General features: G+C 40.0%; 2 protein-coding genes across 2 annotated transcripts; one reads left to right on the top strand and one right to left on the bottom strand.

Annotated features, from left to right (window-relative positions):
• The first annotated feature begins 3,518 nt into the window (after window positions 1-3,518).
• On the top strand, window positions 3,519-7,423 carry gucd1 (guanylyl cyclase domain containing 1). The gene is made up of 6 exons (XM_030416582.1): window positions 3,519-3,910; window positions 4,035-4,119; window positions 4,272-4,437; window positions 4,534-4,625; window positions 4,732-4,973; window positions 6,205-7,423. The coding sequence occupies exons 1-6, from the start codon at window positions 3,904-3,906 to the stop codon at window positions 6,294-6,296; spliced, it is 684 nt and encodes a 227-aa protein (XP_030272442.1). The 5' UTR covers window positions 3,519-3,903; the 3' UTR covers window positions 6,297-7,423.
• A 1,840-nt stretch (window positions 7,424-9,263) lies between these two features.
• On the bottom strand, window positions 9,264-14,934 carry upb1 (ureidopropionase, beta). Its single transcript, XM_030416580.1, has 10 exons — window positions 14,004-14,934; window positions 12,922-13,093; window positions 11,913-12,000; window positions 11,738-11,832; window positions 11,490-11,648; window positions 11,237-11,406; window positions 10,976-11,057; window positions 10,245-10,287; window positions 9,678-9,832; window positions 9,264-9,468 (listed from the first exon to the last, which is right to left on the bottom strand). The coding sequence occupies exons 1-10, from the start codon at window positions 14,105-14,107 to the stop codon at window positions 9,385-9,387; spliced, it is 1,152 nt and encodes a 383-aa protein (XP_030272440.1). The 5' UTR covers window positions 14,108-14,934; the 3' UTR covers window positions 9,264-9,384.
• Window positions 14,935-14,953: the final 19 nt, after the last annotated feature.

Here is a 14,953-nt window from a genome sequence, read left to right as displayed (position 1 = left end):
CCCAGCCAGGTCGAGGAGGATGTTATAGAAGATCGCAACTGGCCATCTTCGCTGACACGGACACGGAGGCAGTGCCGGTCCGCTGCAAACGGAACCAAACACCGGACACTTGAAATGCCACAAGCCCGTGTGTAACTGTACGAGAGGGGAGGTAATGTGCGGAGATGTGACCAGTGATCACTACGGCTCTTTGTTTGTTTTAGATCAGCTCGTTTCCAGCTTTTTCGATAATTATTTTACTATTATTGTTTTATTATATATTAAGTGTTAAAATAAAATGTTTCAGAGTCAAGTAAGTTACTTTTAGTTGTTAATTTTCTATGTGTTTCTCTATTAAAATCTTGTGTAAATATGCAATGATTACAGTTTACTATGTGCGATGATGTGAATATTGATAAATGTATAATTAAACTTCTTAACGTGTTAATTTTGGAGTTATTTCGTTGTTGTTTTTTTGTTTTTTTAAATATCATGACACATGAATGCATTCATCACTCAGTTGGGTATTTACATGACAGATTATAGAGTTTAAATCTAGCGGTCCAAATGACAGCTTACGGCCGCTCTAGTAGTTTTGAATTCTGGCCCTTCTGAAGTCCAGCTGACACTTTGGTCACAGGGGTCCGCTGTGTGACAGCGGAGAGTCAGCAGCTGGATTTTGGGCCCACGGTCAGTAGTATTAGTAGGTGTATAGGCAAACATACAAAAAACAACGACCCCGACCATTATTCATTGTATTATTACATTTGTGGGAAGTTATTACAATAAAGATTTTCACGTCCCCACAAATAAATCATTGACGTAATAGTTATTACATGTGTAGAAAATAGCTTGTTACGTTTGTAGTAGGCTGCGGCTCTTACGTTTGTGGAAAATATATTATATTTGTGGGTTTATAACATTAAATGCTGCAGATTTTTATTACGTTTGTGGGTTTACTGACGATGTTAAATGACGATATTTGTCTCTTATTACCTACAAAGCCTCCTGCAGGCCTGATGCAGATAGTCAATGAAGCCAAGAAATTATAATAAGGAATGTTCTACCTGCTCTTATAGCCTATGCACACAGCGCAGGTCTTATTATAGGCTGTAATATATAAAAAATACTCAGTAGGCCTATAGTGAGGGAAAATTAGCTTTATTTGTGATTAAAATATGACGATGAGGACCCAACGATTGGCCTTCCTTTCCTTCTCAAACTATGTTGAAATTGCATCTTTAAACAGCCCAGTTTTCAAAATTTTCGAAATTTCCCCGGACCCCTTAAAAAAAGACTCTCTGCGCAGTGATGCCGGTATCTGACCACTTTTTTCATTAACGAGTAATCTAACACGTCAACATTTACAAACTAGTAATCAGATTAAAGTTACTTATCATTATTTCTGTCATTTTCCTTAGTAAAAATATATAGTTCTGCTTTCTTCCTGACTCGGGGAGCGATGTCACGTGTGCCACAATTCACGTTTTCAGCATGAGCACAACTCACGTGTAACACCACGCAGCGATACAAACGCAAACAACAATGAAGGGAGGAGAGAGATGCGCATTTTCTAGCTGGAAATATAGTCATTATTTTGAGTTCCTGTCAGCTAAAGATGAGAATTGTCTTTGCAAGATCTCGCAAAGGTTTTGCGAGATCTTGCAAAAAATCTTTGCGAGATCCTGCAAAACCTTTGCGAGATCTCGCAAAACCTTTGCGAGATCCCGCAAAACTTTTTGCGAGATCTCGCAAAACCTTTGCGAGATCTCGCAAAACCTTTGCGAGATCCCGCAAAAATGACATCTTTTTTTTTTTTTTTCACCCATCATTTTTTTTTTCCCCATGTCCCTTAAGGGGCTCCGTAGAAGTCACGCCTCTGGTGGACCCCATGGTGAAAATTTTCAGATACTTTGTATAGTAGTGAATTAAGAGGGACAATGAATGTGTCATGAATTACACATATGTTTGTCATTTAAAATAACATTTTCCAAGTCAAGAAAGTCACAGTTTGTCGCAAATAGAGTAAAATTCCATTTAGTTTTGTGTTAAACCGCTCAGTGAACTGGATTGTCTCGCTCAACACACGTAACCAACACCAACATGGCTGCCAACTTGGCCCAGAAAAGGCACTTAAAAGATATAAAAGACATATGCTAATATACAGGAGCAGGTCTACGATGTTTTAGTGACTGTTCAGTGAGTCGACGTCACTAATGCAACTGTTGGCTGCGTAGTCTTTATAATTACTTATTTTCACAGTCTGATATTAAATTAGTTTGATGACAAACTGCAACTTAAATTCACAAACATCATAGGTGTGAATCACAGTTCAAGTGGGATCAAAAAATGATTTGTCCCTCTTCATTCACCACCACACAAAGTTTCCAGTCCAATAGAGCAAACTGGATGAGGCATGACTTCAGCACTATACAGCCATCAGGTCGAGCCTGATTGGCTTCATGTGCCACTGAGCAGCTTTCTTAGGAATGAACTGGGCTCCACCTTCAACACTCTATCAAGGTAGAATGAAAAATCTTTGGCTAGCAAGCAACAGAGAAGTGAAGCGGACGGGCTTTCAGGACAGAGGCACCTAACCCTAAACGTCATAAAAACTTGATAAAATGTCGTTTTCTAACTTTTGTCCTCCATTTTTTTTTTTTTGTTAAACAAATAACTGTAGCAGCAGTGGGCGTCATGTTAGCATTGCCCTGGTTCCTGACACAAAAAGCCTATGGGATTTTTTCATTGGATTCTGGAATTAGCCAAAAATAATCTCTGTGGCAAACACAAGATCAGTAAGATGATCTCCACAAATGGATTCCACTTTTGTGTTTTCCAAAGCGTAAAATACATTGCTAGAAGTAAAACACAGATGTTAGGATATAAACAGACAACATTGCGCTTACATGACTTAAACAGCACCACCACTAAGCGTCTTACTACACAGTTACCACACATTTTCTATAAACTGATCAGTACGCAAGTTGTAAAGTTAAGAGGTAGAATAGTTTAACTGATACCAAAGTTGGCCTGTAAAGACAGACTAGTGAGTAGATGAGCAGATGATGACCTTTAATGTCCCTGACAACCTCTGTAATCTCATTTAGACACGTAATAAACTGTGGGACCTTTTATGATGTATTTCATGATGCAGAACAAAAACGTGTACATATTTTCAGCCTACGTTAACCACAGACCTTATTTCAGGCGTTTAGCTGAAAAGTATCTGCAAAAAAAATATCATAGACTTTGAGACGAGGGAACCAGATGTGCAAAAATACTTACTGATTTCCAGGTTTTAGGACTGTACACTGCACCAGCTGTGGCACCCAGGAGCATGGTCACATGACCTACTCTGACTAGTTGAAATGGAAACAGATTGCTTCAACATCATATTAATTATTCAATAAAACTGGTTGAATGTGTACATGTAACGAATGACTGTAAGAACTGTTTCCTTCCAGTCAGATTAAAGGTGGGTGTCCCGCACCGCACGGGGGCAGCACCACTTTATGATGCAACATAACCAAAAACAAGAAGCTCCGCAGAAGAAGAAGTAGGAGAAGAATCTTGTATGCTAGCAAGAAACTGAGAAGTGGAAGCAGGCGAGCCTTCAGGACAGAGGCACCGACATTAAAACTTAATAAAATATAGTTTTCTAACTTTTTTCCTTATATTTTTTTAGTTAACCGAATAACTGTATGTCTAGCAGCGGTGTGCGTCGAAGAGCGAGCTTCGCTGTGTTGGCAGCCTAGTTAATGTAACTGTTAGCCTGAGAGCTAAACTTGCTGCTGGGCAGCTGGCTTCTCCCAGTTAGCATCGATGAGGAAACCCAACCCCGGCACTGGTGCTGTAAATGAAACTGACCAGCTTGTCTTGAGTTAGCTAGTCGGCTGGTTGTCCTCGAAAGAAAACAGCAGAATGACAGGTGAGTAACACGACCTGACATCAACAACTTTATGTTATTGAGCTAGCTAGCATTGTGTTCTGATAGCAGCGCCAGTACACGGGTACTAAAGATCAACTAATGTTAACTCCTCGGGTTTTCTCAGAGGATGCCGTCTTGCTGAATGTACCCGTCATTCGGCAGCTGTACCACTGGGACTGTGGGTTAGCCTGCTCCAGGATGGTCCTGAAGTGAGTGCACAGAGAAGTTTCCAACTTCTGAAGTCATATATGTGAATCCTTTTGCGTTATGTATAAGCCCAACTGTGTCTCTTATACATACAGCTATGTATATAAATCATTTACAGTCTTCATTTACAGTCTGTCACTGTGTATTCTTGCAGGTACCTCCATCCTGTAAGTGATGAGGAGTTTCAGAGAGCATGCTGGGAGCTGAAGCTCACAGAGAGTGTGTGGACTATTGACCTGGCCTACCTCATGTGCCATCTAGGAATTAAACACTGCTTTTGTACCCAGACTCTGGGTGTCGATAAGGGCTTTAGAAATCAGGTACTTTGAAGAGTCTATGCTGTCAGTGTTCTCCCAAACAGATCTGAATGTGCCTAGTTCTGTGTGTGACTTTGTTGTCTTTGCTATGGTTTGCAGTCCTTTTATAAAAAACACTTTGACACAGAAGAAGACAGAGTGAATGAGCTGTTCCTTAAAGCAGACAGCAAAGGTGTGATGGTGAAGAAATGGTGAGCTTTCTGTTACTTATTAATAATATGGACAACCCCCACCTGCTTTTGCCTCAGATAAAGTAAACCTAACACCTGATATGTGTTTGTGATAATGTTTCTGTAGTTCTGTGACGGTTCAGGAAATCCAGTCTCATCTGGAGCAGGGCCACGTCGCCATCGTGCTGGTCAACGCTGTCGTTTTGACGTGTGAGCTCTGCTCATCGCCTGTCAAATACTGCTGCTTCCTGCCTGTGGGTCAGAAGTGCTTCTGCAGGAAGCCAGAGTACCAGGGTCATTTTGTGGTCGTGTGCGGCTTCAACAGGACCACTGGCTGTGTTTTCTACAACAACCCTGCTTATTCTGACCGTGAGTAAACTCATATGTCCAAAGCACAGGCAGGGTGAGGCATAACTGGTTTTGAATAAAAAAATAGTATAAAAAAATTCTGATTTTACCAGTTTGTGGCCGACAGCTGTGCTTATTTGGCGCCTTGACAAAAGCTGTTACTTACAGGTACACTATGTAATTCTGGGGAAGAAATATTAATCAGTAGAGAAAGATCTTCACTGACTGATTTGTTTTATGCCTAAACAAACTAAAACAGTGTTCCAGGGACCAACAGCTTGTTATGTTATGGAAAAAAATACATATTTCTGACATCATTGAAATTGTTAAAATTAAAATTCTGAGTTTGAATGTCTTTAAACCTACATAATGCCCCTTTAATGTATGCATTCGGAACAACAGTTTGGGTAATAGCCAATTATTGAAATAAGGATTAAAAGAAGAATGTGTGATTAATCATGCAAAATGAAAATTTACACAAGACAAAATCATGCCAGTAGCTCTGTGGGTACAGCATGATCTGAGCTGAATGCCAGCGTCATCATGTTAACGTGCTTATTTTTAGCAGGTGTAATGTTCACTCTGTTAAGTGTGTTTGCATGCTACCATTAGCAAATTACTACTGAGCACAAAATGTTGGATGATAAGGAGGTCACTAGTTTTTAGAGAAGTTGGTCACAATCCATTGAAATTTGGACCTTATGAAAAGTTAAAGGAGCACTATGTAGTTTTGGGGGAGAAAGAGAAAGATCCTTGTTGACTATTTTTTTTTTTTTAAAGCCCAAACAAACAAAATAAACTGTCTTTGTTTTCATCAATTAATAAACAAAATGACCTTAAAGGACAACACAATTTCATACTGTTTTGTTTAGATGTGGCGGACCCTGCCAACGTTCTAGCTTCGACCATTGTTCTAGGACCTTATTTTCCTCTGAGAACCGCTTGTTTATTCAGTTATGGAAAACATACATTTTTCTGAGTTTGTATTTTTATCTCAGTAATATTGTAAATATTAACATTCTGAGTTTGAATTTCTTCTCTAAAACAACAAAGTGCCCCTTTAAGGAATCAACAAAGTTATTGCTGTAGCAAATTTCTAATCTGTCAAGTAGTTCCTGAGACATCTCTCAAGATACCAAATGTGAACCTCTTGGTGTTAGAAAACAAGTCAAGAATTACCAAAGTCAACAGGATTCATCATCGAGGTACTGTAATCTTCTGACAGGTGTGTGTGTGTGCGTGTCTCATTCAGGGGTGTGCTGCACCAGTATCAGTAACTTCGAGGAGGCTCGGCGGAGCTATGGGACAGATGAGGACATCCTGTTCGTCTTTAAGGAGAGTTGATGGACTGTGGCGATTGGATTTAAATTTCACTCTTTCTCAGCTCATCATTGTAGTGACTTAATGCTGCAGGTCAACAGTGTTGGACTCGTGTCTCCACCTGTTGTCTATCGTCTCAGATGTCCTGGGCCATCATCTTTGGTGCTAATTGCTCATGAGAGGCAGATTCACCGCTCTCATTCCCTTCTATACAGTCACTACTATACGACCCCCTGATGGATTAACAGCTGAGAGGCTCAATAATATAAGTTGAACTCTTTTGTTTTTAATGAGCAGCTAGTTCAAATGAATTTTATTGTCTTTGTTCAGTTTTAATGACTCTGGTTGCTCATATGTTTGAAGCTATTCAAATGTCAAACTGTGAGCTGAGTATTTCAAAAAATGGATGAAATGTGGGAATTGTGACATAGAATAGGAATTACCAGGAAATAATGTGCACATAATTCAGGGCTGATGAGGGCAACATTTAGTATATCCAATTTAGCTGTGCTGTTCAGTAGTGATGTAACTGAAGCCTCACCTCCACCTGCCTTTTGAAGAAATCCTGCTAACTGTCTGCCGCTTTTTATTCTGATGATTTTATCAACAGGGAATACAGGAAGTAGTTGTGTTTGAGAGTCTCAGGTAATTAATGCCCAAATGTGTGACATGCACATCAATTGACAAACTTAGTTCAATGCAATACTCCAAAGCGTGTCTATGAAAGTCAGTCTACTTGCAGAAGAACACACTGAAACATGAATTCAGTTTTCCTCACTTCACTGGAATAAAAACAGCTCATCTTGTGTTTTGGAGTCATGGCTGCGTTGTTCGGTTGTTTTGATCATGTTGCAGAACAAAGGTGTAATTTGGACTCTGTAATTTGGCTGTTTGAAAGCCATGAAGACCGGGTAATTTCCTCATTGTCCCTCAGTTGTATTTTTTTAATTTTGGTATTATGTAAACGTTTTTTGCACTATGCTTTTCAAACCTGACATAATTGTGTTATTTAAATTAAAAATGTAACCATGAAATAGCTTTTCTGAATCTATGAAAAGTGGTATTCTCCAGGTTGTTACAACCACAAACTTTATTTTTTATGAGACAGAGCTGCATTTATGATGTTGTAATTAAAGGGTTTGGAAATATGACATCCTTGACATTTTTTCCTGATACATGAACATTTATTGTTCCTTACACATACATTTCTAAATCTCTTTTTTAGTCTATTGACTCCTCTATACACCCATTGTCCCACTGCCAACATGCTTATCGTGAGCAATTCGGGGTTCATTTTGACAATTTGCTATACCAAACTAGCAACCTTCCAATTACTGGAAATGCTAACATCCAGCCAGAGATTGGGGAATAACATCAGAGCTGGTTTTCCATACGTAGGCTACCATGATGTTATTCAGCTAGTGTGATCCTGGTAATTCTCATTTAGCTAACTTGGACCCATGGAGCTGCAGGGTATTAATCTTGAATTATCTCAAACATCAGCCCCTAAAATCTGTGAGGCTAAAGAACCTTATGGGGCATTTTCTTCTCTGAAATAAAAAGAATAATAAAACAGGTGCAACGAAGCTCGTCTCAAACAAAGTAATTATCCAGACAAATGCCAATGAACTTGCACTTCAGCAAGTTTGAGTTTAAAGAGGCTCAATTTAAGAATTTGTGGCAATTTACATGTATTAATCCCATTTTTTATATGGCCATATGCGAGTAGGTTGTAACATGAAAAATTAGCCTTCCTTTCTCCATTGCCTATACAAGATTGTGGACTAGTGCCTCTGTCCACTTTGCTCGGAAAGCAGTGGCTGCTAACGCTTGTTTAGAAATGGAGTCTAACATACAGAGCTTTTTTAGCAATAACATTTTACTTTTACACATTTTTTTGAAAACATCTCCTTGGTTCCCTCCGAAAAAAGTCTGGGATTTTTGGATTATTGATGAAAATGACAGAAACAAGTTTATGATACTTACACGTTTTGTTTAGCAAGATAATCTTCACAGATCAACACCACTTTTGTGATTTTCGAAGCGTAAATTAAATCTCTAAGAGTAAAAAGCTAAAGTTAGGCTATAAACAGATTACATGTCCTTGTGATTACATCACATTACTTTAAAGTCACCACCACTAACTGTCTTACATTTTCTATAATGTGAAATTTACAAGTTGTAAAGTTAGAGTTGGTATGGTTTGTAACTAAAGTTGGCCTGCAAGGACTACCGAGTAGATGAGTCTGTCTTTGGTGTGATGATGTTTAATGTTCATGACAACCTCTGTTGTCTCATTTAGCCACCTGTTAGCAACCGCTGTTTATAAGACACGTAAGCGCTTTATAATTAAACTGCAGGAAATGTAGTGATGTATTTCATGTCGTAGAACAACATGTTTAAATATCTTAAACCTGTGGAAACCAATAAAAAAAAACTCATTGACTTTGAGATGAGGGGACACGATGTGCAAAAACACTAATTGAATTCTAGGTTTTAAGACAACTTCACCACTATGAGCACCAGCTGTGGCACCCAATAGCATGGTCACATTACTCTGCAGAATAATCTAACCGACTCTAAACTAACTGAAATGGAAACAGATTGCTCCAACAGCAAATTAATTATTCAATAAAACTGGTTAAATGTGTAAACATGAATGATTTACACTCTGCTGCTATTGGCTTATTTGGTCTATTTTGACCTTTAGCTTACAGTGGCTACTGTTAGCCAATATAAGCAGAACTTGAGATAAGACAGATAGTTCTGTGGAACATGACAAAGTCAGGTCATTGACTTCCGGACTCCTCTCCACTTGTGCTACTGTTACAATTTGGTTTTAGCATTTAGTACTATCCCATAATTGTCATCTGTGGCTTCAGTGCCCATTGTAACCTTCACAGAACCGAAACATCTGGGCTTGAGTCAAATCACTAATTAAATAATTATCCAATATATATATATATATTAATAATAAAAACAACAACAACAAAGCTTTAACTTTGAATTTAGTTTTCTGTGATAAACTGACAAATACAAAGACAGAATGTCAAATTAAATGAAAATGACTGAACTTGGTGTGTTTCATTCATGGACTATAGTGGAATACCATCTACTCCTTCACTATGTTGGGTTTGAAGTCATGTGTGACAGCCTTTGTAAGTTTCTCTGCATACTCAGCATACCGCCCAGTCATCTGCACAGAGAGTGGACAGAAAGATGAAAAGAAGTCCATTAGAACACATTGTGCTTCCATCATAATAATGTCCACAGTACAACACTTCCAAAAACTTTTCCCAACGATCCAGTCACTGCCGGACCAAAGAAACCATCTTTCTTAAAGCAGCTCAAAATGGAACGTACATCGAGGATGCTTAAATGTATGCAGGTCTGATTAATGTTTACCTTAAAACTCCATTTGTCGCTGATTTGTCTGTTCAGGTTTAGATCCATTTCTACCACCAGAAGTCCATCAGACGTCCTAGAGAGTCCAGGGGTGCGGCTGCCGTCAGGAGCAGCCACATAACTTGATCCATAGAAGTGTCCAAAGTCATGGTGAGCTGCAGAAGTAAGGACAGCTGTCAGTAAGTGGTACTGAAATAATTCACCCTGCCAGTGACGGCTACGAAAGACCAGGAAAGGTTAACAGTGCAAGTTTAGATTCACCTACACACAGCCAACCATACAAGTGGCAGAAATTAAAAGATGGAAGAATTTTATATTAAAAACATTCAAATTAATGATCAGCATTTATATACCTGCATTGCTCCGAGCCCACAGTCTGGTCATACTCAAGTCACAGTTAACTGAGCTAACTTGATTAAAAGCAGCTACAGTTAGTGGTTGCTGTGGTGGTGGGCTGCCCAGTTTTTATTCTAATTATGAATTTACGAAAGTGGCAGATTCTTACATACTGCATCTTTAAAAAGGACATATTAAACTTGCACAATTTTAGGAAAATAAATCCCTTACCTTTTTTCCCATCACCGGATGTGAACTCACTTTTGAAATGTTCCTGGGAAGCACAAGAATGTACATAAAGTCACAAGCTCCAACAGGGATTATTCAGCAGGTGAGTGGACACACCTGCGAAGACCTGTAGCTACCATCGACTGACCTGCCTTCAGTGTCGGGATGTGGAAGGTGTTACAGCCTATTGCTCTGTGTAACTTTACATTTTAAGAAGAATCAGGTTTGGAAAGAAAGTCTGGTTTGATAATCAGTGATGATGAAATGGCCACTGGATAAAAATAAGTGATATAATTATCAATTTACATTGTTTTAAAGGGGCACTCTGTATAGTTGAAAATTGAATCTCCGAATTTTAATTATCACAATATTAATAATGCGAAGTCAGAACTATTCATCTTTATCACAGCTGAATAAACAAGCTCTTCTCAGAGGAAAATAAGGTCCAGAACACTGTTTGAAGCTAGAAAGATGGCAGGGTCCGCCATATATAAACAAAGTAAAACAGTATGAAACTGTGTTGTCAGTTTGTTTATTCAGTCAAGAAAAATAAGGTGACTTTGTTTATTTAGTTTAGGCATTAATCAGTCAATTAAGATCTCTTTTGATGAAACCAGACTTAAAAAAAACAGAACAAAAATACTTTTTTATCAAAATGCAACACATGCAGGACTCTTACATTCTGTCTACAGCCCTGCAGTTTGGTGACAAAGCAGTTAAAGAGACTAACTTACCGTCCCGACGCGGTTGATTGCACAAGTGAAACAGTGGTTAGCTATTGCTGCATTCCTGGCCTCTATAGGCCACATGGGCTCACTGTAGAAAGAAAGACAAATATTACTGTTGTATATGCATATAACAACAAACTTTAGTACAGTTTACAGCAGCAATAGGTTTAGTAGTTTTTTTTGTTTTTTTTTTTACTGGCGGGCAAAGCAGACAAAAATTAAGGCTTAGGTTACACCCCTCTTTATTTACTGAATTTCGTCTCCTACCTGAGAGCACCTACAGTAGCCGAAGGGTTGAAGATAATCTCAGCTCCGTTCATACTGTACATGAACCAGTTGAGAGGGTGATGGCGCCCGTAACAGATATTCACAGCTATCTTCCCAAACTGTGTCTGGAACACCGTGTGTCCGGTGTCGCCCTCCATATAATATGTAGACTGAGTGTGAATAAACATGGTGACGTTAATTTTTTAGACAGGTGCACTGGATCACATAGTGTAACAGTAAATCACACACTTGCCTCATTAAAGTCTCCCACCCTGGGGATATGGTTCTTCCTGCTCTTTCCCAGCACGTTCCCAGAGTTGGAGATCACCACTGCTGTGTTCCACAGAGTGTCGTGCAGCTCTTCTCGCTCCAGAATTGGAGAAACAACTACCATGTTGTACTTTTTGGCCAGCTAGTGACAGAGTTGCAGTGTTACCGGGCTGGTGTTCAGTAGTAAAGCATGTCATTGCGCTGTGGCAGAGCTCTGTAGCCGAATCTCACCTCTTGGCAGAAGCGCGTGGTGTTTCCTTCCTCAGCAGACTCTGCAAACTCCGTCCATGGATGTTTCTCGCGGGTGCAGAAAGCAAAGGGCATGGCTGTGGACGGCATATGACGGGTTAGTCAATCGGACTGGCTCATTTCTTACTGTGCAGTTCTGACTCATGACAGCACTCACTCCAGGTCTCCTGAAAACAGATGATGTTGACACCGCACATGGCTGCCACCTCGACCATTTCACCAACCCGGTTATGCATGGCGTTAATCTGTGGAGGGGAGAACCAGAGGATTTATACCAGTTACCTGAGCCGTTAATATTAAATGTACAGCATCCTGTCTGTCTGCGCACCACGACAGGTCTGATGACATGTGGTGTAAGTGTAAGTTCACATTTATACCTTGTGTATTTGTGGACGACCGTTTTGAAGCCTTGAGTTTGGCATTACAGCAGGGGCGGTTCTGGGGGGGGGCCAACAGGGGCCAGTGCCCCCGTAACTCTGAGTCTGGACCCCCCTGTGGCCCCCCCCGACAGGGAGTCTGCATCAATAATACAATGACAGATTTCTTGCAATGATTTTGTTTTGAAGGGAAAGGCAGAAATAAAGTGTCTCAGCAGTTTCATACTCAATAAAAAATGCTGAAACTGTAAACACTGTTTTGTCTGAATGAGGGATTTATCTTTTTTTCCGGGTTGTATGTGCCCCCTAACAAAAAAGCCGGCCCCAACCTGGCCCCCCTATTAAAACTGGTCTAGAACCACCTCTGCATTACAGCCATTGTGGGGGCCAGAACTGATCATATTTGTATCAGAGGGTGGAGCTGCAAATGATACGAATACAACAACTCTATCCTGATTAGGTCTGACCGAGAACCTGAGGACACGCTGTGGTAGTGACTTGTTAATAGCAAGGTAGCCACACCAAAAAGTACACCTTCCTTTATGGTCTATTTAACTGTAATTTAGACAAAAATGTATAAGTATGCATCATGCTGTGTTGAAGAAGACTTGAAACTAGTGACTTAGACCATTAGAGAACTCATTAGAGAAATGTCTATTAAGGAAATAAATCAGGTGAGAAGGAGGGTAATTTTCTCATAAGTTGACAATCAGACTTCTTTTTGAAACCATTAGAAAGAATGGCACTTTCAGGAAAGCACCGTCCTTATTTCATACACTCAGTCCGTACCTGGTCCAGGATGGGGGCATCAGTGGGCAGAACAATGCGGTGCTGAATGAGTCCCACGCGGATTCTTCTGGGAGGCCTCAGCTGTTCCTGCGCAGCTTCAAACCCGTAACCCTTCAGCTCAAAGTCTCGCTCAGAGGCAGCGTCCACAGCACATGACGGGAGGTCCAACTTCCTGTAACAGATAACACCCGAACCACACAACAGCAAGAAGAACATTTAACATTGATTCTTCTTAATGACTGAGCACAATAATAAAATGTTTATGTCAGTCACTCTCAGGTAGAGTTCCTGCTCTTGAATATTACAGTCAACTGACAACTGGACAGTATGTTCAAATGAACCACATGACCCTGCTGACATGAGTTTGTGTTGGAGATGAAACGATTAGTATAATTTACTGATTAGTCCATCTACAAAAATTAGTTTAATAACTGATAAATCATTTAGAGGTGCGCTATGTAGTTCTGGGGAAGAAAGTGTTGGATCTTCATTGCCTGATTTTTTTTATTTTTATGCCTTAACAAAATAAATAAACAAACTCTTCATTTAAGACTGAATAAACAAACCGACCTTAAAAGCAAAACACAGTTTTATACTTTGTTTATGTGTGGCGGACCCTTCCACCTTCCTAGCTTCAAATAGTGTTCTGGGGACCTCATTTTCCTCTGAAAACAGCTTGTTCACTCTGTTATGAAAATAATTAACATTTTTCTGCAACCAATGAATAAATAATATCTCTGGATTAGTCGACAATAAAAATGATTCCTATTCGTGTCTTCCTTCTTCTTCAGTGCATTATTTTCTCCTGTGTGTTACTGAAGATACTTCTTGTGGTCTGAACAGACACTAAGCAATAACGCTTACATAACTATTAATTGTGTTGCCTTCATGGACACAGAACCCGCATGTTTAAAGTTTGATATTGGGTAATCCTCACTTTGGACAGGTTAGAGGTTCACTGCGACTCTCTTACTACACTGACCAAAGTCCACTCAGCACAGCAATTATTCACCAGGAGCAACTTATATAGAGACAGTACAAGTAAAAACATTCATATTATCTAACCTCTCGCGATAACTCACCTCGTTTCCTTCCCGAATAAGATGCGCTTCACCTCTCGGAGCTCGGCCTCCGGCAGGTGAGTCTCCAGGGACTTCTCCAGCGATTCAAACTCACATGCGGACATTTCTGCGCTCGTCTTCGGTGTTGGGTTTCACGGCGGCGGCGCAGCTCTGAGTCTGCGGGCAACAAAATGTGTGCTCGTCTTGTGTGTTACAGTCGTTATATAGTCTGCTGTTTACACGCTGTCAGACGCGGGTTAATGTCTTCGGGAAGACGACCGAGCGGCTGTTTATTGAGGTTCTGTCAGTCATTAACATCATGTGTGCCTCCGCCTCAGTGTGTGGTGTGGGGTAAGCAAAATGTAGCCTGATAGATTACAGATCGAATGAACAAGAAGGCCCAAATAGTTTAAAGTGTGTTCTCGGACAGCGTCTCAGAGATTATAAAGTTTCTCCACATGCTCAAGTTTAAAAATGGAGCGTTTTTTTAAAAGGGAGTCCGACGACTTTCTAAATAAGTATCAGGCTTTTAAAGCGATGCCGCGAAGAAACTGAATTTTAACAAGGAAATAAACATCTTCACGGATTGTACTTAATGCCGAATTTACAAGAAGGCACAATAAATTGCCGTAGACGTTTCACCGAGTTTACACAGTGTCTCCAAACGCTAAATTTTCCAAATTCAACGTTTTTTTTAAAAGGGAGTCCGGTGACTTTCTCCAAACAAGTAACAGGCTTTCACCGCGATGCGCAAAGTAAATGGACTTTTTACAAGGAAAGAAAACATCTAAATGTTTTGTACTTAATGCCGAATTGTGGAACTAAAACGGCAGACCGCACTACTCCAAAGATCTCCAGCACTCTCAGAGAAAACAAGTCTAAATGTTTTATTTGGGGGGAAAAAACGAACGCGTTTCGGCACTTCACTTTCGTCTGCGTGATAACACGACGCTGGAGAGGTGAGGAGCTAA

This window comes from Sparus aurata, chromosome 5, assembly GCF_900880675.1.
Source record: "Sparus aurata chromosome 5, fSpaAur1.1, whole genome shotgun sequence".
In the NCBI taxonomy this organism is placed as follows: domain Eukaryota; kingdom Metazoa; phylum Chordata; class Actinopteri; order Spariformes; family Sparidae; genus Sparus; species Sparus aurata.
This window is presented reverse-complemented; position numbering and strand designations above follow the sequence as displayed.